The 20996-nt window shown below is 50.8% G+C and overlaps 1 protein-coding gene across 7 annotated transcripts in view; it reads left to right on the forward strand.

The window, feature by feature from the left end:
• The window catches only part of LOC137437957 (calpain-1 catalytic subunit-like), a 111632-nt gene that overhangs the window by 22757 nt on the left and 67879 nt on the right, over positions 1–20996 (forward strand). For all 7 annotated transcript variants that reach the window (XM_078766721.1, XM_078766715.1, XM_078766716.1 and 4 more), the window contains one exon: positions 4600–4683. In XM_078766721.1, the coding sequence (XP_078622847.1) occupies positions 4600–4683 (84 nt within the window). The remainder of the gene's footprint in view (positions 1–4599; positions 4684–20996) is intronic.

A 20996-nucleotide genomic window follows, 5' to 3' on the forward strand; every position in this document is an offset into this window, starting at 1 on the left:
TTGGGGAAGGCAGAAGGAGAAGGCCAGATGACAGCTGGTATAAAATAGAGAGGCCACAGACATTCTGTGAGATTCCAATGATGGAGAAGGCCTTATTTTCGACCACATCAATAGCAGCAAGGCAGGAAATTCAGGCTGGATGAATACCAAATCGCTGAATACCGAAAGAGGACAACTTCGAAATTAAGGCTGGATGCCAGAGAGTATAGAAGACTTGAGAGTACAGGTGAAGACCAAATGCTGTTTCGAACATAACAGGTTTTTTTTGGGGGGTTTTTTTGGTATACATAATCGAGGCTCGTGAAAGAGCTAACATTTATCACACAAACAAATCAAACAGACAAACAAACAAAGTATATAAAAAGGGGAGCGGTAGACAAGATGGGGAGAGAAGGGGAAGCACATAAACACAACATTTGAGAGCAGGGACATCGGGAATGTGTGGGAGGGAGAGGGCTTGGGGGGAGGGGGCTTGGGAAGGGGGGGGGGGGGGAGGTGGGAGAAGTATAAACACAAGGACACCAAGGACTTCCAGGAAAGAAGTTGGTATTTCAAAAAAGTGGATTTGGGGTGAAATTAGCGGGGGTAGAAAAGATCAAGGTTTTGGATGTGGGAAGATAAGAGATGGTGGTGAACAGCTGTTTTAAAGACCTGGAGGGAGGAGTGGGATTGAAGAGAGTGAGGGAGTTTGTTCCAGAGGCGGGAGAAAAGAGGAATGAAGGAGTGAAGGTGAGCAGAGAGTCTTGATTTTGGCAGTTTAACCATAAGAGGGTTGCAGGCAGATCTTGTGCGACCTTTCGGAATATTTGTGGGACAGAGCCCAGAGAGAGCTGGAGGAGCAAGGCCGGAGAGGAGTCGGTAGAAGACAGAACGACCACCAACCTGCCTGCGGTGAGTAAGTGAAAGGCCCTCGGAGGTAGCTTCGTCACGGGAGATTCCAATGATTCTGAACGCTTTGGTTTCAACAGCGTGAAGACGAGCTAGGTGTGAGGCAGGAGCACCAGCCCAGAGGGGAGAGCAGTATTCCATTGAGCTGTGGATGAAAGCCTTGTATGTGGTGAGGAGCTCAGGTGTGCCAAGGAAGGACTTCGCATGACGGAGGATGCCCAGTCGGCGACTGGCTTTGGAGGCCAGATTTGAAATGTGGTTTTTCCAAGAAAGATCATGGCAGATAGTGAGACCCAAAAGCTTGAGTGACAGAACTTCTTGGAGAGGATTATTCAGAAAGTGGATGGGAGGGTTGTCCAGTCGGTCTTTTCGGAGAGACATCGTAAGAGTGTGAGATTTGTCAGGATTGAAAGATATGTTTCACTTGTTTGCCCAGTCTGTGATGTTGTCCAGGTCTGCAGAGAGTGAGGAGGCTGCAGACTGCCGATCTGAGGGATGAGGAATGGAGCGGCAGAGAGTGGAAACATCAGCAAAGAGATAGAGAGGATTTTCAAGAGAGTCGGAGAGATCATTGATGAAGACCAGAAAAAGCACAGGGCCCAGAACACTGCCTTGGGGAACTCCCGCCTGAACAGGAAAAGGAGATGAGAGAAACCCATTCAGGGCCACACGTTGACTATGACTAGAGAGGAAGTCCGCCAGCCATGCGTGGAGATTTCCATGGATACCAAAGGAGGAGAGTTTGGTGAGCAGAGCGGGGTGCCAGACCGTATCGAAGGCATGTGATATGTCAATGGAGACAGCTCTAATTTCCTGTTTGGCATTGAGGATCTCCATCCATTGTTGAGACAGCAGAAGCAGCATGTCCAGAGTAGAGTGACCTGGTCTGAAACTAAATTGATGATCAGAGATCAAGCCATTGGAGAAGAGGAAAGATTTCATATCCGAAGCAATGATGGATTCCATGACTTTGCTGATAATTGGGAGAAGGCTGATTGATCTGTAGTTGCAAGGCTCTGTTTTTGCACCTTTTTAAAAATATAAAGCGGTAATGTTGGCTGATTTCCAAGCAGATGGCAGATGACCTTGAGCAAAAGAGAGGGTGAGGAGAACAGAGAGAGGTTGTGAAAGAGTGGAAGAACAGGATTTTAGGAACCCGTGGGCTGATGCCGTCAGGTCCAGTTGCAGAATTAGAGTCGAGGGTTGACAGAAACTTTTCCACCTTGTCAGGAGGAAAGGACACAGAGTCCAGGAGCAGCTGGGTACGACTGGGTACGGTGGGTACAGAGAGGGATGGGTTTGGGACACAAGATTTAGAGGCAAACACAGAGTTGAGGCATTCAGCTTTTTCACGTGCGGAGTCAGCTGTGTAGCCATTTGAGGTAAGGGAGGGGATGGAGGGGGAACAAACACCAGAAACAGATTTGACCAGACGCCACCAGGATTTGGAAGAGGGAGACAGTTAAGAGAGTTCGGTCTTGAGAATGGAGAGATATTGTTTCCTGGCTCTCCTGAGAGTGGACACACACTTGTTTCGGGCTTAGTGAAAGGAAATGAGATTTCCTTCCGTTGGATTTGCTTTCCAGGAGACGAAGGCAAGTTGTTTCTGGGCAACAGCCTCACCACAAGATTCCGTGTACCATGGACGGGAGGAAGGGTATGACAACAGAAGACGAGATGGGATAAATCTGTGCATGAGAGAGAGCAACTTGCTTTGGAAGAATTTCCAGGATGAGAGTTGATGTCAGAGGTGGTAGAGATGGGAGACCAGTCCAGATGATTGATGGCTGCTTGAAGACCGTGCCAGTTGGCCTGAGTGAAATGCCAGACTCGTCGACGCTGAGGAGGCTCTCTGAGAATGGTCAGAGAGATGTCCACTTTAACAAGCACATGATCAGATGAGCCGATTGGAGCAGAAGAAGAGCAGCAGACATTTTCAGGGAAGTTAGTCATGACCAAGTCCAGAAGAGAAGATGCTCCGTTGACTGAGATCCAGATAGGGAAATTGACAGATTGTGTCAGTCCCAGTGAGTCGCAGAAGTCCTTTGCTGAGGAGCAATGGCTGGTGAGAGAGGTACCCACACCCAGCCAACTGGCATGGTGACAATTGAAATCACCACATATGAGGAAGAGAGAGTTGGGATGAGTAGATAGAAGTTGGTCCATATTATCAGACAGCGAGATGTAGATGGAGTCATCACTGTTTGGTGGACGGTACAACACACATATGAACAAGAGGTGGGAGCGAAGGGGAAGCCGTAGCCATAGGTATTCCTGGGGGTGAGGTGGAGAGAGGGCAGTGCAGGGCGAGTGAGAAAGAGAGTTTTTGATAAAGATAGCAACCCCACCTCCAGGACAAGGCTCAGGTTTATCATACCGGAGGAGGGAGTAACCCGGGAGAGATACTAAGGAATCAGAGACATCATGAAGGAGGAACGTTTCTGTTAAGCAGATCACGTCTGGTTTGTCAGAAGCAACCTGTATGGAGAGATCAGTTAAGTTTGAACAAAGGCCGCGGATGTTTGAGGTCCATACCGTTAATGAAGAGGAAGGGGGAGCATCGGATGCAGAACAGGGAGGAGGAGGGGTAGGGTAAGATGTGGAAGAGGAGGAAGAGGTAGGGAGAGCTGTTGAAGGTGTGTCAGAGATTTCAGAATAGCTCGGAGAAAGGAAAGGATGGGGCGGACAAAGGGTTTGATGGTGATTGGGTGAGGCACAATGAGGTGTTATTTGAGGAGGGGGAAGAGTGAGGCAGGAGGTTGGGGGAGATGGAGGTGAGAGGTGGAAGGGGGAAGAAGCGGGGAGGACACTTTTTAGGAGGAGGGGTGAGAGGTTGGAAATGGAGAAGAAATGAGGATGGGGCGATTTGAAGGGGAGGGGCGAGGGGAGAGTTTATGAGGGGAGGGGTTAGGGGGGAGTTTAGGAGGGAAGGGACAAGGGGAGGGATTTGAAATGGATGGGGGAGATTTGGAGGGGAGGGGTGAGGGGGGAGTCTAGGAGGGGAGGAGCGAGGGGGAGTCTAGGAGGGGAGGGGTGTGGGGGGAGTTTAGGAGGGAAGGGGCAAGGGGGGAGATTTGAAAGGGATGGGTGATGGGGAGGATTTGGAGGGGAGGGGCAAGGGGGAAGATTTGAAAGGGATGGGTGATGGGGAAGATTTGGAGGGGAGGGGTGATGGGGAAGTTTTGGAGGGGAGGGGTGATGGGGAAGATTTGGAGTGGAGGGGTGAGATTGGATTTTCGATCGTGTGCGATTAATGGGAAACGAACATTTATTGCAAAATGAGTTTCTTGTGACCTTCGAGTCAAAGATACGTTTAAGGACGCTGGGGGGGGGGGGGGGGGGAGGGGGGGGGGGTGTAATGCAGGTGAGTTTAGGGAATGTAGAAAAGAGGAACTGTAAGAGATGGAATTTTTTTTTGGGATGAATTGATTTGGTGAGCAAGTCGAAAGCAACCTTTTAAAGAAGAAGAAGAAAAAGGTATAATATACGAAGAATACAGTACTTCAGGGGAAAGTTATAAGGTTCAAAGGTCCAAAGGTCCAAAGAAAGGTTTGGACCTGTAATCGTTGCTGGTGCCTTCAGTTTTGAGTCTGTATAATAATTTTTCTTGATTTTTTTTCTCATCATGTTTGCCACAATAAACAAATGCTCATTGTTTTGTAAATCCTGCTGCAAGTGTAAAACTCAGCATCCAAAATAAACATTTTGCAGGTCACGGGTTCCGAACAATCAGAAGCCATCACTTCAACACAACTTGTCAAGGGGCATGCGTATTCACTGACTGGGATTGATGAGGTAAGCCTACAATGTTTGACTTCCGACATGATTGTCCTGCATTTTGAATTTATTTAAAATACCATAAGATTATGATATGCTCGACAAGACGGTGCGGAGGTAGTATACTCGTATTTACCTCTGGGCTGTTTACCTGCACCACAAAAGGTGGATGGAGGTTATGTTTTCACCCCTGTGTTTGTTTGTTCGTCTGTTTGTGAACAAAATATCTCAATAAGTTGTGGACGGATTCGGACGAAATTTGGCAGAGATGTAGTGTATGTGACAAGAACGACATGATTAAATTTTGGTGAAGATCTGGATTCGATCCGGCGACTAGAATTTTTTTTAAGTGATTCTTCACCATTTGGGAGATAGGGCCAAAAACGATACATAGCAGGATATCTCAAAAGGTTGTGGATGGATGATTTTGATTAAATGTGATTTTGTATTGTGATTTTCTGGTCTACTCTGGGATACAAAACGTAAACTGTTCACCTAGTGGAGGTATGCTCACTACTGAGTGACGTTCTAGTTAATATTGGTTTGAATGTCGACCTGACTATAAACGATCAGGTTAGTCCGTCGCAAAGTGTTCCATCCCTCCAATTGATGTTAAATTTAGGATGCGTTTGCCATCATTATTTGGAGACTTGAATGCTCGCATGGTTTATATGAATGCAGACGTATGAGTCATTGCAAGCCATAATAAAATTCCCAACTCAGAATTCCAAAATAACTTTCCAATTCATATTTCTGCAACCTGTGGTCCTCTCTCCTGAACCTGATCATGACTAACCTTCCATCCAAGCTCTCCTTTTTCTCCTTTGTCCCTTTTTGCTCCTCTTATCGTGTTATTTTCAAAGCCGGTATCCATTGGGCCATTGTGAGGGACAAACCTCAATACCATCGACTATGACTGCTTGCACAGGTCAACTGTCAAGAGACTGCAATCTGACCTCTCACAAAAGGATCGGACTGCCATTGTTACGGATTTGGTCACTTCCGTTGTTGTGGTTCTCATCCACTGGAAATATTTTTGGTTGCATGTACTATTATTGTTATCATTTAGGTGAAATAGAGATAACTGTTTTGAAAAGGTAAAAAAAAAGTTAATGTTTTAAAAAGAAACCGGAAACCGGATCGGGAACCGGACGAAGAAGAAGAGGAAGAAGAAGAGGAAAAAGGAGGCGGAGCAAGTGAGGTCAGAGAAGGAGCCGAGCTGCTTGGAGGTCTGGAGCAAACGCTGGCGAACGGGGGTCACAAGCGAACTTTGGGGTTTCCTGGGAAAGGGATTCCTGCGACAGAGTTGTTATCGCTGTGACAGATAAACCTGCGTGACAGGTTTTTGCGGTTGATTCCGAAGAGAATCATTGGAGTGCCGTTACGTCTCGAGTACGGGCAGTTGGCCATTTTGCCTCGCGCCGGATTTCGCCTCGCTCCAGGTTCTTCACCTCGCTTCAACCATTTTCACAACCATCCAAACGTTAATCTGGTGTGTGTGTGTAACGTGGATTTTGAGTGGGAATTTGCGGTTCGCCGTCTGTGAGCCGTTGAACGTCCATACCCGAAGGTTAATTTGCGGTTCGCCGTTTGTGAGCCGTTGAACGTCCATACCCGAAGGTGTGATTTCCCAGTCGCCTCTTGAGGGTACCTTTGCCCATCTTTGGCAGTGTGACTGTCAACCGAGCGGGATTCTGGTCTCGATACAGCATCGTTCTGACGATCACTGGAGTGTGGATCGACTTTGGCTTGAAGCCGGGATAGAGACATTGGGAATGTTCTTTTCGCTCACTTGGAACACAGTGAGTTATATTGTACGAAACTGATGGTACCATCATAGGAATGATATGTTGGTTGAACAATTGATTAATATTGTTATTGCTGTTATTCTTGTGTGACCTTAATACAATACTTGTTTGTTGGGAACAATTGGTGTGGTTTCACCATTGATCTTTGACACACAGAATAACACATCTTTCTGCCGTGACTCCTCTCGGGGCTCGGAGGTACAATGTGACCGGGGTTTGGGGAGGAGCACGTAACAGAAATTGGGGGCCTTGTCCGGGATAGAATTCCCTAACATTCCCAAAATTCCCAAATTTGGAATTTTCTGACATTCCCAAATTTTTCAAAAAATTGAATTTTTTTTGTGTGAAGGTTAACAGGTGCTAACTGATAGTCACCATGGTGTTTGACGCAGAAAAGTTTGCGGCGTCCCCTAATGAGGCACAGTTCCAGGCGTTGAAAAGATCGGAACTCATGATATTGGCCAAATATTTTAACTTGTAGGTCCGAGTTAGTATGAAGAAAGCAGAGATGCAGACATTGGTGGTGGAGTCTCTAGTGGGACAAGAAACATGGGAAGATGTAGCCTTGGATTGGTTACCCGAGGAAAAAGAAAATGTGGAGTTCCGGAAAATGGAGATGCAACTGCAGAGCCAGGAAAGGTTAAAAGAGTTGGAATGGAAAGCCGAGGAAAGAAGAGCAGAGGAAAGGGCAGAGGAAAGGAGAGCTGAAAAGGAAGCCGAGGAAAGAAGAGCAAAGGAAAGAGCAGAACAGGAACGATAACTCGAGGAAAGAAGAGCAGAGGAAAGAGCAGAGGAAAGGAGAGCTGAAAAGGAACTCGAGGAGAGAAGAGCCGAGGAAAGAGCCGAGGAAAGAGAGCCGAAAGGGAGTTAAAGGAACTTGACATGGAGTATCAGAAGGAACTTAAACTCAAGGAGCTGGAATTACTGGGAGAACGGAGAGAAGTAGTATCCATGTCGGCTAGTTCGACAACTAGTGAGAACTCTTGGGATGTTGGTAGGCATGTGAGGCTGGTTCCACCCTTCAATGAAAAGGATGTAGCCAAGTTCTTTTTACATTTTGAGAAGGTGGCTCAAATGCTAAAATGGCCTGTGGGGTCCTGGACTATGTTAGTGCAAAGTGTTCTGGTGGGTAAAGCTCAAGATATCTATTCGGCTTTACCGATTGACCAATGTGCAGATTATGAGATAGTGAAGAAAACCATTCTCAAAGCCGATGAATTGGTCCCTGAAGCTTACCGGCAAAAATTCAGGAATGCCAGGAAGAGGGAGAGTGAGACCCATGTGGAGTTTGCCAGAATGAAGGAAACCATGTTTGATAGGTGGTGTGACTCGAGGGAGATTGGGAAAGACTTCAACCTGTTATGACAATTGATCTTGGTGGAGGAATTCAAACAGTGTGTCCACGTGGACATTAAAGTACATCTGGATGAGAAGAAAGTACCAGAGTTGTATGAGGCAGCAACCGTGGCAGATGACTATGCCTCAACACACAGGATGGGGTTCCACAAACCTAACTTCCCACCTAGAGTTAGCCAGGGGAGTTACGGAAAATCAGGTTCGGAGAACAAATATTCATGGAGGCGGCCTAGAGAGGACTATGGGGACAAATCTGATACCGCGACTTTTAGGTATCAGAAGACTGCAGTTCCAAGACATACCTATCTTCCGGGGGGCCCGAGGCAGACCACGAGTTTTTCCTCCGGGCCTACTTGCGCTTTTTGCAAGAAACCTGGGCATTTGATGTCCCAATGTTACGCCCTGAAAAGGAAAAATCAGGAGCGGAGTCAGACTAGTACAACTCCGAATGCGTTGGCCATTGCGAGAAATCGTCCTTGGAGGACAGTTCCTTGTGAAGATTCCCATGCCAAAGTTACGGCATCACAGAACGACCTTGTTCAAGAGGGTTACAAACCTTTTATTTCAGAGGGGTTTGTGTCACTGGATGGGGACTTAACGAACCAGAGACCTGTTAGGGTATTGAGGGACACAGGAGCACATCAATCTTTGATGCTTGAGGGCATTTTTCCATTATCAGAGAAGACGGCAACTGGTGTTAGTGTTCTTTTACAGGGGGTTGGTGGCTCTGTTAAAGCTCCTCTTCATGTCATCCATTTAGAGTCTGAGTTGGTGTCAGGACCGGTCACTGTGGGGTTACAAGCCACTCTTCCTGTAGAGGGAATCTATTTTATTATCGGGATTGATTTGGCCAGTGGTCGAGTTTCTGGTAATCCGATGTTGGTTGAAAAGCCCAGTATGGAAAATAGCACCGCACAGTTAGAGCAGGAGATTCCGGGTATCTTTCCATCCTGTGCAGTGACTCGTGCTATGGGTAGGAAGCGCTCTGAAGAGGAGGAGAAGGAAGGCGATGTGGATTTGGGTTCCTTAGAGTTATTGGAGGAAAATTCAAAAGAGGAAATGGAGTGTCCGTCGGAGACATCTGGGAACGAGGTTGAACAAACGGTGCTGGTCCGAAAGAGACTTGTTGAAGAACAACACGGAGATTCGGAGATCCGGAGTTTAATTGGTAAAGCCGTTACAGAGGAAGAGGCTATGAAGATACCTGTTGGTTACTTCATGAAAGGGGAAATATTCATGAGGAAATGGAGACCACCGGAGGTGCCAGCAAACGATGAGTGGAAAGTTCATAACCAAATTGTGGTGCCACCACCGTACCGGAAGGAGATATTGAGTTTGGCGCATGAGACACCCTTGGCCGGGCACCTTTGGAGTGAACAAGACATGTGACAGAATATTGGTACATTTTTTCCGGCCAGGATTGCGACGTGATGTGGCGGAGTTCTGTAAATCTTGCCACTCTTGCCAGCTGGTGGGAAAACCTAATCAGAAAGTCCTATCCGCACCTTTAAAACCAATTCCAGCTTTTGAAGAGCCATTCAGCCGAGTCATTATTGACTGTGTCGGCCCTTTACCTAAAACTAAGGCTGGACATCAGTATTTGCTGACCATCATGTGCGCTTCCACAAGGTTCCCAGAGGCAGTGCCTCTTAGGAAATTACTGCGGCAGTTATTGCGAAGGCCTTGATAAATTTTTCACTTTGGTTGGCCTACCTAAGGTCATCCAGTCTGATCAGGGTTCCAATTTCATGTCAACGCTTTTTCAGCAAGTGGTACACCTGTTGGGAGTGGAGCAAACTAAGATCAAGTACTTACCATCCCGAGAGCCAAGGGGCCTTGGAAAGGTTTCACCAGACATTGAAGAATACTAGGGCATGCCCGTACTATATCTATATCTAAAATTATATCCCCCCCCCTCTATTTACATGAAATGGTTTGGTCCAAAGCGAACGGCTTGCGAGTGGTGACAATCCCCCCCCTCTATTTACATGCAATGGTTTGGTCCAAAGCGAACGGCTTCCGGAGTTTGGTAAAGAAATCGCCATCGCGTGCACAAACGCGCAGGAAAGCGAATGAATCGCAAATTCGTTTTTATTAGTTGTAAAACATAGTTTAACGCCAACATAGTTTGCAAACGTGAAATAAATGAATACGCTCTCAAATGTGCCATCCGAGGCAGAGTGTGCCCGCCACGTTCGGCACACGCGATCGTTCGCTGCTCTCTGATTGGTTGAATCGTTTTTTGGACATAGCTCGGTAAGTAATTGTCCGATTAATATGAAACCTTGAAAAGGCACATCCTCGGGTCCCCAGCAATATACCTGGCAAGTTAAAAGTATATCGGACCCGTGGTTGTCGAGAAACAGCGGTCACAGACAAACGTACAAACGTACAAACGTACAGACAGAGATTACTGGAATTATAGATAGATGATCAGAACGTACTGTTTTGAATGTGAAAAGGATTGTGATGAGGGAATACCCTTATTGTTGTTTGCTACGAGGGAATCTGTTCAGGAGTCATTGGGGTTCAGTCCTTTTGAACTTGTGTTTGGACACTCAGTGCGAGGACCATTGAAATTGGTGAAAGAACAGTGGCTACATGAGGAGTCACAGTCAACAGTGGTGGAGTATGTGTCAACGGTTAGGCACAGATTGGCAAAGGCTTGTGAAGTTGCGAGAGAAAACTTGAAAGTGACACAGGATAAAATGAAAGTGAGACATGACAAGAAATCTCTGATAAGAAATTTCAGTCCTGAGGACCGAGTGTTAGTGTTGCTTCCTGTTCCAGGTCAGCCACTACAGGCTAGATATTTCGGTCCCTATGCAATCGAAAGGAGGGTTAATGAAATAGATTACGTGGTGACAACTCCCGACCGATGGAAAAAGCGGCAGCTGTGTCATGTCAACCGACTGAAGAAATATTATGAGAGGAAGCCTGTGGAAAAAATGGTTCCTGTCTCACCTGTCGTGCCTGTAGTCGGGGTGCAAGAGAATCCAGAGGTTGAGGCCGGTGTGAAGTTTGATAACTTTGATGACCAGGCTTGTCCCAGATTGACGAACTCGGAAGTGTTGAGTCATTTAGATGAGAAATTATGTCATTTGACGAGGGAACAACCAGGACAACTGTCCAGCCTAATTTTTGAGTTTGCACATTTGTTCACAGATGTACCTGGTCGTACTGACTTGGTATATCATGATATTGAGGTGGGGGAAGCCACTTCTGTGAAGCACCCCTATCGGATGAACCCTGTGAAGATGGAGTATCTTTGGAAGGAGGTTCTGTATATGTTGGAGAATGACATCATCGAACCAAGCAGCAGTGAATGGAGCTCACCATGTGTGTTGGTTCCAAAACCCGATGGCAGTTTTCGCTGTTGTACGGATTTAAAACGGGTTAATGCAGTGACCAAGACCGACTCATATCCCATCCCGAGGATTGATGACTGTATTGATAAAATAGGCCCAGCTAAATTTTTAACTAAATTTGACTTGCTGAAAGGGTATTGGCAGATTCCTCTTACTGATAGAGCCAAGGAAATCTCGGCTTTAGTCACACCAAATGGGTTGTATCAGTACAAGGTTCTTCCCTTTGGATTGAAAAACGGGCCTGCTGCATTTCAACAGCTGATTAATAAGCTTATTGCAGACGTTGATGGGGTGGATGCTTATCTGGATGATGTCATCATCCACACCATGACCATGGAAGATCATATAAAACAAATCCATGCATTTTTCAAGAAACTGACCGAGGCAGGGTTGACCATCAACTTATCTAAGAGTGAGTTTGTGAAAGCACAGGTGGTGTTCCTAGGCCATGTAGTAGGTCTGGGTCAGGTGCAACCAGTGACAGCCAAGATAGAAGCCATTGATCGCTTCCAAGTTCCAAAAGGGAAGAAGGAGCTTATGAGATTCTTGGGTATGGCTGGTTGGTACTGGTGGTTCTGCAGGAATTTTTCTGATGTGGTAGCCCCTTTAACGAATTTGCTGAGGAAAGAGACCAAGTTTATTTGGGATGACAAATGTCAAGCTGCCTTTGCCCACGTCAAAGCGATATTAATGAGCTCTCCTGTCCTAGCAGCCCCGGATTTTCAAGAACCATTCAAGTTGGCCATTGATGCAAGTGATGTGGGGGCTGGGGCAGTTCTATTACAGGAAGATGAGGATGGAGTGGATCACCCGGTGTGCTACTATTCCAAAAAGTTTAACAAACACCAGGCAAATTATGCCACCGTGGAAAAAGAGACCCTTGCTCTCCTGCTAGCGCTTCAGCATTATGAGGTGTATCTAGGAACTCCTACCTTTCCTACAAAAGTCTTCACTGATCACAACCCCTTAACCTTCATTCAAAAAATGAAAAATAAAAATCAGAGGTTGATGAGATGGAGTTTGGCTTTGCAGGAGTTCAACTTGGAAATTGAGCATATAAAGGGCAGGGACAATGTCGTCGCTGATGCTTTATCCAGAGTGAACTAACTTTGGAAATTCCTGGAGGTTGTTTGGAAGTTTTGTTGCTTTATTTTGGGGAATATTAATTATTGTTGCTCACGTGAATTGATCATTTGGGAGTGAGTTTTACTTTTGTTTGTTAAAAGAGTTTTTGCATGCAAAGAAAGTTTTCACTGTGTTCCAACTTTCTTTCTTGAGGGGGGGAAGTGTTACGGATTCCTCACTTCCGTTGTTGTGGTTCTCATCCACTGTAAACATTTTTGGTTGCATGTACGATTATTGTTATCGTTTCGGTGAAATAGAGATAACTGTTTTCAAAAGGTTAAAAAAAAGTTAATGTTTTAAAAAGAAACCGGAAACCGGATCGGGAACCGGACGAAGAAGAAGAGGAAGAAGAAGAGGAAAAAGGAGGCGGAGCAAGTGAGGTCGGAGAAGGAGCCGAGCTGCTTGGAGGTCTGGAGCAAACGCTGGCGAATGGGGGTCACTAGCGAACTTTGGGGTTTCCTGCGACAGATTTGTTATCGCTGTGACAGATAGACCTGCGTGACAGGTTTTTGCGGTTGATTCGGAAGAGAATCATTGGAGTGCTGTTACGTCTCGAGTACGGGCCTTTGGCCATTTTGCCTCGTGCTGGATTTCACCTCGCTCCAGGTTCTTCACCTCGCTTCAACAATTTTCACAACCATCCAGACGTTAATCTGGTGTGTGTGTGTAACGTGGATTTTGAGTGGGAATCTGCGGTTCGCCGTCTGTGAGCCGTTGAACGTCCATACCCGAAGGTGTGATTTCCCAGTCGCCTCTTGAGGGTACCTTTGCCCATCTTTGGCAGTGTGACTGTCAACCGAGCGGGATTCTGGTCTCGATACAGCATCGTTCTGACGATCACCGGAGCGTGGATCGACTTTGGCTTGGTGCCGGGACAGTGACTTTGGGAATGTTATTTTCGCTCACTTGGAGCACAGTGAGTTATTGCACAGTGAGCTCAGTGTCTGTGGCAAATGAAGTTGCCTTCCTTACTCGATTTCTGACTCCCACCCCCACCCCCCCCCCCCCCCACTCACACAGTCTGCACGTTTCCATCAACGGAGCCCTCTTCTTCTCTCCCAGTGGAGGCTTAAGTGTCGTGAAGCTGTATCTTTGGCCCAGTCTTGTTCCTCATCGACATTAACGACCTATCCAATATTCTGGAAAAAACATGCCTTCCTTTTTGTCGATGATTCCACATTGTGTTGTCGGTTATCTCATCCCACTGATAGAAAGCAGTTGCATCACTCCTCTGCCGATCTGGAATTGATTCATTGCTGGTAAGATAAATAGAGCATGTCTTTCAATCCCAGAAAATCTCAGTGTCATCCTGTCACTCCAGAATGATCATCAAATGAACCCACTGATCTACATCCATGCTCAGACACTGGAAGATCGAGGTTCAATCCCTACAACTTCTCGGTCTCACCAATGGCCATACCCGCTCCCTGACCTCCCACATTGCAATGCTGGGTCCCAAAGCCACCCAACAGCCATACCCGCTCCCTGACCTCCCACATTGCAATGCTGGGTCCCAAAGCCAGCCAACAGCCATACCCGCTCCCTGACCTCCCACATTGCAATGCTGGGTCCCACAGCTAGCCAACAGCCATACCCGCTCCCTGACCTCCCACATTGCAATGCTGAGTCCCAAAGCCAGCCAACAGCCATACCCGCTCCCTGACCTCCCACATTGCAATGCTGGGTCCCACAGCTAGCCAACAGCCATACCCGCTCCCTGACCTCCCACATTGCAATGCTGGGTCCCACAGCTAGCCAACAGCCATACCCGCTCCCTGACCTCCCACATTGCAATGCTGGGTCCCACAGCTAGCCAACAGCCATACCCGCTCCCTGACCTCCCACATTGCAATGCTGAGTCCCAAAGCCAGCCAACAGCCATACCCGCTCCCTGACCTCCCACATTGCAATGCTGGGTCCCACAGCTGGCCAACAGCCATACCCGCTCCCTGACCTCCCACATTGCAATGCTGAGTCCCAAAGCTAGCCAACAGCCATACCCGCTCCCTGACCTCCCACATTGCAATGCTGAGTCCCAAAGCCAGCCAACAGCCATACCCGCTCCCTGACCTCCCACATTGCAATGCTGAGTCCCAAAGCCAGCCAACAGCCATACCCGCTCCCAGACCTCCCACATTGCAATGCTGGGTCCCACAGCTAGCCAACAGCCATACCCGCTCCCTGACCTCCCACATTGCAATGCTGAGTCCCAAAGCCAGCCAACAGACATACCCGCTCCCTGACCTCCCACATTGCAATGCTGGGTCCCAAAGCCAGCCAATCCTGGGAATCCTCCATCGTTCCAAGTTATTCCTTGACAAAACAGAACTGCTCCTAGCCTAGGAGGCCCTTGTCCATAGCTTAAAGTAGTACTGTTTACCTCATGGAATTGGGCACCAGCATCAAATGCCTCCAGCTTGAATTCTGGGAAATCTAAAGATTTGAATATTATTGGCATCTCTGTAATGAGGCTGAACACACACAAGGCCTGGTGCTCTCCCAGAGCCTCTCAGATTTACCTTACCATTTATCCTCTGGTCTAGCTAGTTCCCTTCACTCTCGGTCATCCGACCCTCTCCAGCTCCTCCAGGATGCTCACCTTTTTCCAGTAGCCCCTCCGGCTTCAAACAACAAAATTCAATCTATCCATCTGTCTTCCCTCTTTTGTTCCTCTTTTCTTCCTTGTGTGGAACTGCCTTCTGGAGACTGCAACCCACTTTTCATTTGCGAACTGTCAACACCTCATGTATGGTCATCTCAACATGGTGTAAAATTGTACAATTAGAGCTAACTAGAGAAATACCCATGCTATGCACGGGTGGGAGGCCAGAAGCAAACAGGCAATGCAGATACGGTGAATGCTAAAGCATGAAACCAATAAATTCCACATTCCTGTAGCACCTTCAGTCGCACGTCAGACATGGACAGCAAGTTCGTGAAGGACTTCCATGAAAAACGTACCTTTTCGCAAACAAACGGGTACGTTCACGTATAGAAACATCGATCGTGGGACCGTGGCGAATCTGCATATGGCGATGGCAAAATATCAGAAATTGATTGTTTTTTTAAAAATTTAAACGATTCATATAAACATCCGTTGAATCAAATCACACGCGAATCATCAAAATCTAAACAGTATCTTTACTTTAGAATTTCAATAAAAGCCACATCACTGTTCATGTTGGTAAATATTATTCCATCGTGTTTCAAATCGTGATCGATACACAATGATCGTGATGCTCGTGATCGTGAATCGTGATCGATAATCGTGTTCACATTCGCTATGTCGTATGTACTCCCGATACGTGTACCTAATTCCCGAAACGTGTAACTGTACCAAATCAACAGTTAAAAGGATTTTGAGCCGATAGGTGTTACGCCTTGGCAAGATCGATAGAGACAGCGATCTGTTAGATCTGATCCTCCTTCATGCCGAAGTGCATATCCTCCTTCATGCCACATCCGATCGATGCAGCCGTGCAGCGATCGGTGCAGCCGTTTGTACGGCACACGGTGTAGCGATCGGTGCAGCCGTTTGTGCGGCACACGGTGCAGCGATCGGTGCAGCCGTTTGTGCGGCACACGGTGCAGCGATCGGTGCAAACGTGGACTCCCACACTGCCACATCCTGCTGATACTTGCTCCCGCATGACGTTTCCGCATGACGGATGTTTATATAAATCGTTTAAAAGAAAAAAAAGCCTTCAATTTCAGATATTTAGCCTTTTCATTTGGGCCTCCCAATTGAAGCCCCGCCCATAGGGCGGGTACCGTTGCTCGACGTAAGAAGACGTCACAATGAACGTCATGCAAACGCGAATGTAATGCGGGAGTCCAAACCTGAGAATGCTGGAGACTAAAGCTGAAATTGGGAAAACTAAACAGCCTATTTTACTCCTGGGGATCCCAGGATTATCCACCGAAAATATCTTTGCGATCGGTTCAGCAGTTTTTACGGTACCTTCGAACGGACAGACAGACAGACAGACATTTGGTGAATTATCGTAAGATAACATTGTGAGTATACTTGTGTCTCCTCATGACTTTCTCTTGCGTATACACGCTCTTACATGAGTTTCAGACACTAAATAAATTAGCAAGAGAAAGACAGACGAACAAACAAACATGAAAGATGTTGTGCACAGCCCATTACTTGTGAAATCCAAAATAAAAAAGTTACTATGGAAACAGCAATTTACCAATTTAGAAAATTTGACCTATCAAGTGTTTTACATTATTCATTGCTATATATTGTGGTGCTGCGCACACACGACTCGATTGCCAGAGAGGTAGGCCACAACGCGTTGACACAACAAGAGTCTTTATTCAGAGCTCGCACTTCAGCACTGGGCGGGCTCGAGCTTAGAGCCCGCATATATGTCCCGAGGCCACGCCTTGCCCCCGGGCGTGGCCGATCGGTCGAAAGGCGGGGCATGCATTTTAGTTCCCCGCCTGGACGCTCGTGCCACCCACTGGTGCGCGGAATTATTGCCCCTTGTGCCCGCCACACGCGCCTCCCCAGAATTCCCACGCACCTGAAGGGTGAGCTTGCGGGGAAGCCGGATGACCCGGCTGAAACGCCCCCTGGCGATGCGTGCAGGGCTGGGGGGTAGCGGGACGGCGGGGCTGGGGGGTCCCGGGGGTCTGACCACCGGGGGGCGGCCTCGACGCGGAGGTAGAGCTGCTTGCGGGGGCTGGTCCAGATCGAGGTGGGCCGGCTTGAGGCAGTCCACTGAGATACGATCCAGGGCACCGCCGATGTCGACGGTGAAATATTTGTCCCCGGTCTCCAGCACGCGGAAGGGCCCGTCGTACGGGGGCCGTAGCGGTGCCCGGTGGGCGTCGTGCCGAACGAAGACGTACTCTGCCGTGCGAAGCTCCGGGGCGACGTGGAAGGACGGGCAACTGTGGTGTGCCGTCGGCACTGGGGCGAACCTCCGGGTGGTCTCCTGCAGGGTGGAGCGCTGTTGCGCCGCGGACCAAGGAGCCGTGGAGTCGGGGATAAATTCGCCCGGTACCCGCAGTGGTTGCCCGAAGACCAGCTCTGCCGAGGACGCGCGCAGGTTGTCTTTGGGCGCCGTCCTGAGGCCCAGCAGGACCCAGGGGAGCCTGTTGGCCCAGCTGCCGTCGCGGAGGCTGGCCCGGAGCGCGGCCTTCATCGAGCGATGAAAGCGCTCGCACAGGCCATTGGCCTGGGGGTGGTAGGCCGTGGTGCGGTGCAGTTGGACGCCGAGCCCTTGCGCTACCACGCCCCAGAGCTCTGAGGTGAACTGGGGGCCACGGTCGGACGAGATGTCCGAGGGGGCACCGAACCGGGCAACCCAAGTGGCGATGAAGGCTTGCGCCACATCAGTCGCAGACGTCGCCGCCAATGGCACGGCCTCCGGCCACCGTGTGGTGCGGTCCACCATGGTGAGGAGGTGTGTGAACCCCCGCAAGGGGGGCAGAGGTCCCACCAAGTCGACGTGGACGTGGTCGAACCGACGCTCGGGCACCGTAAACGGGGTCAATGGGGCCTGGGTGTGGCGGTGGAACTTTGCGCGCTGGCACGCGAGGCATGTCCTGGCCCAGTCACGGACGTCCTTCCTGAGGCCATGCCAGACGAACTTCGCCACGACGAGCTTCTGGGAGGCCTTCGTGCCCGGGTGGGACAGGCCGTGGATGGCGTCGAAAACCGTGCGCTGCCAGCCAGCGGGCACGATGGGGCGAGGCCGGCCGAGGGAGACGTCGCACAGGAGGGCCGCGCCAGTGACGTCGAACGGCACCTTGGTGACGCGGAGGCCCGTGACGGCGGTCCGCAAGGCCTGGACGCCGGGATCGGCGGTCTGGTCCTCCGCCATCCGGGCATAGTCAATCCCGAGGTGGACCGCGTGCGCGACGGACCGGGAAAGGCAATCCGCCACCGGGTTGTCTTTACCCACGACGTGACGGATGTCCGTCGTGTACTCGGACACGGCAGAGAGGTGACGCTGCTCCCGTGCCGACCATGGCTCAGCGACCTTGGCCATCGCAAACACAAGGGGCTTATGGTCGACGAAAGCCGTGAACGGGCGGCCTTCGAGCAGATGGCGGAAGTGTCGGACTGCCAGGTGGAGCCCGAGCAGCTCGCGGTCGAAGGTGCTATAGCGGCGTTCGTGCGGGCGAAGCTGCCGGCTAAAAAATGCCAGCGGCTGCCAAGCACCACTCACCCACTGCTCGTGCACCGCGCCCACCGCGTAGTCCGACGCGTCAGTGGTGAGGGCGATCGGTGCATCGGGCGCCGGGTGCGCCAGCATGGTGGCGTTGGCCAGGGCCAGCTTTGCGCCCGCAAACGCCGCGGCCATCGGCTCCGACCAGGCGATGTCACCTTTGCCCAGCTTGCCTCGTGCAGGGGGCGGAGGAGCTGGGCGACATGGGGCACGAAGCGGTGGTAAAAATTTACCATGCCCAGGAACTCCTGGAGCCCCTTGATCGTGCGGGGGCGCGGGAAATCCCTGGCTGCCTCCACCTTGGCCGGTAAAGGGATGGCCCCTTGCCTGGTGATGCGGTGCCCCAAGAAGTCGATGGCGGCGACGCCGAAACGGCACTTTGCGGGGTTGATGATCAGGCCATGCTGGCCCAGGCGTTCGAAAAGCGTGCGGAGGTGGAGCAGGTGCTCCTCCCGGGACACGCTCGCGACTAGGATGTCGTCCAGGTAGCCATAGATGAAAGGCAAGTCACGCAAGACGCTGTCCATGAGCCGTTGGAACGCCTGGGCCGCATTCTTCAACCCAAAAGGCATTCGCAGGAACTCAAAGAGGCCGAAAGGGGTGATGATGGCCGTCTTTGGGACATCGTCCGGTTGGACGGGGACCTGGTGGTAGCCCCGGATGAGGTCCACCTTGGAGAACACGGTCGTGTTCGCCAACCGGGCGGAAAAGTCCTGGATATGCGGGACCGGGTAGCGGTCGGGGGTGGTGGCATCATTGAGCCGGCGGTAGTCACCGCACGGCAGCCATCCTCCGCCGGGCTACAGCACAATGTGCAGAGAAGAAGCCCAAGCGCTGTTGGAGCGCCGTACGATCCTCAGCCGTTCCAGCATGGCGATCTCCGCTTTCGCCACGGCGAGCTTCGTGGGGTCGAGTCAGCGTGCCCGGGCGTAGACCGGCGGCCCGACCGTGGGTATATGGTGCTCCACCCCGTGTTTGACGGCCACCGCTGAGAAGGTGGGCCGCGTGAGGGCCGGGAAACTGGCGAGGAGGCGGGTAAACTCGTCCGCTGCCGGAAGCGTGCAGACTAACCTCGTCGGGAGGGAACCTTTCAGCAAGCCGCTTGGCAAGCCGCTTGGTGAGCCGCTCAACGAGCTGCTCAACGAGCCGCTCAGCGAAAAAGCGAGCGAGCTGAAGGTTTCGGCCTGGACGAGACGTCTGCGCTTAACGTCGACCAACAGCCCATGCGCACATAGGAAGTCCGTACCGAGCAGGGCCATTGGCACGCTGGCGGTAACGAACAACCATTGAAAGTGCTGCCCTCCGAACCGCAGTGAGAGGCAATGCTTCCAGAATGTGCGGATGGGTGTACCCATCCGTACCGTTGGCGGCAAGCAAAGCGGGGCCCCGGCCCACGGTTTGCTTGTCGGATGTGGAGGCAGGGAGGACGCTTACCTGCGCTCCTGTGTCACAAAGAAAACGGCGCCCGGACAAGGTGTCCGTGATGAACAGGAGGCTGCCGGAATGGCCGACGCTCAGGGCCGGAAGTGAGCGCCGGCCCGGTCGTTTCCCGACCCGTCAAAAGAACACGGCGGGCGGCACGTTTTAGCCTTGTGGCCGAACCTGGCATGGTAGTAGCACCAGGTTTGTGGCGGTGGCGGCCACGTCGGCCGTGCCGGCGGTGGTGGCGGTAGTGGGCGGGGCGCAGCAGCGGCCACGAGGGAAGCCGGGGGCGCTGGAGCCTCCACACCGGGAGTCACTATGGCAGCACCGTAAACCGACCGCATGTCGCAGGCCGTGAAAAACTTGTCGGCCTCTCCAGCCAGGGCGCGGGGTTCCGTGATGTTGGAACCGGCCAGCGCGAGGCGCACCTGTATCGGTAGCTGGCGGAGGAAAAGTGCGCGGAACAAGAAATCCGGGCGCTGGTCCCCAAGCAGAGACAGCATGAAATCCATCCGGACGGATGGTCGTGTGTCGCCGAGGGCGGGAAGGTCCAGGAGGTGGTCGGCACGTTCGATCTCTGTGAGCCCGAACGTGGCAAGGAGGAGACGTTTGAGCACCTCGTACTTGTGGTCGCCCGGCGGGCGCCGAAGGATGGACACGACTCGGGCGGCAGTGCCGGGCCCGAGGGCGGCAACCACGTGGTAGTACCGGGTCTCGTCCGCCGTGATGCCTCGGAGCTGAAATTGAGCTTCGGCCTGCACAAACCAAACGTCGGCCTGCGCTTCCCAAAACTCCGGGAGTTTGATTGCGATGGCGTTGGTAGCCATGGTGCGTTCGGGGGTCAGCAACGGCTGAACCAATCGGGGTCACCAGTGTGGTGCTGCGCACACACGACTCGATTGCCAGAGAGGTAGGCCACAATGCGTTGATACAACAAGAGTCTTTATTCAGAGCTCGCATTTCAGCACTGGGCGGGCTCGAGCTTAGAGCCCGCATATATGTCCCGAGGCCACGCCTTGCCCCCGGGCGTGGCCGATCGGTCGAAAGGCGGGGCATGCATTTTA

The sequence above is a fragment of the Myxine glutinosa genome, chromosome 12, assembly GCF_964187855.1.
Source record: "Myxine glutinosa chromosome 12, kmMyxGlut1.1, whole genome shotgun sequence".
NCBI classification, from domain to species: Eukaryota; Metazoa; Chordata; class Myxini; order Myxiniformes; family Myxinidae; genus Myxine; species Myxine glutinosa.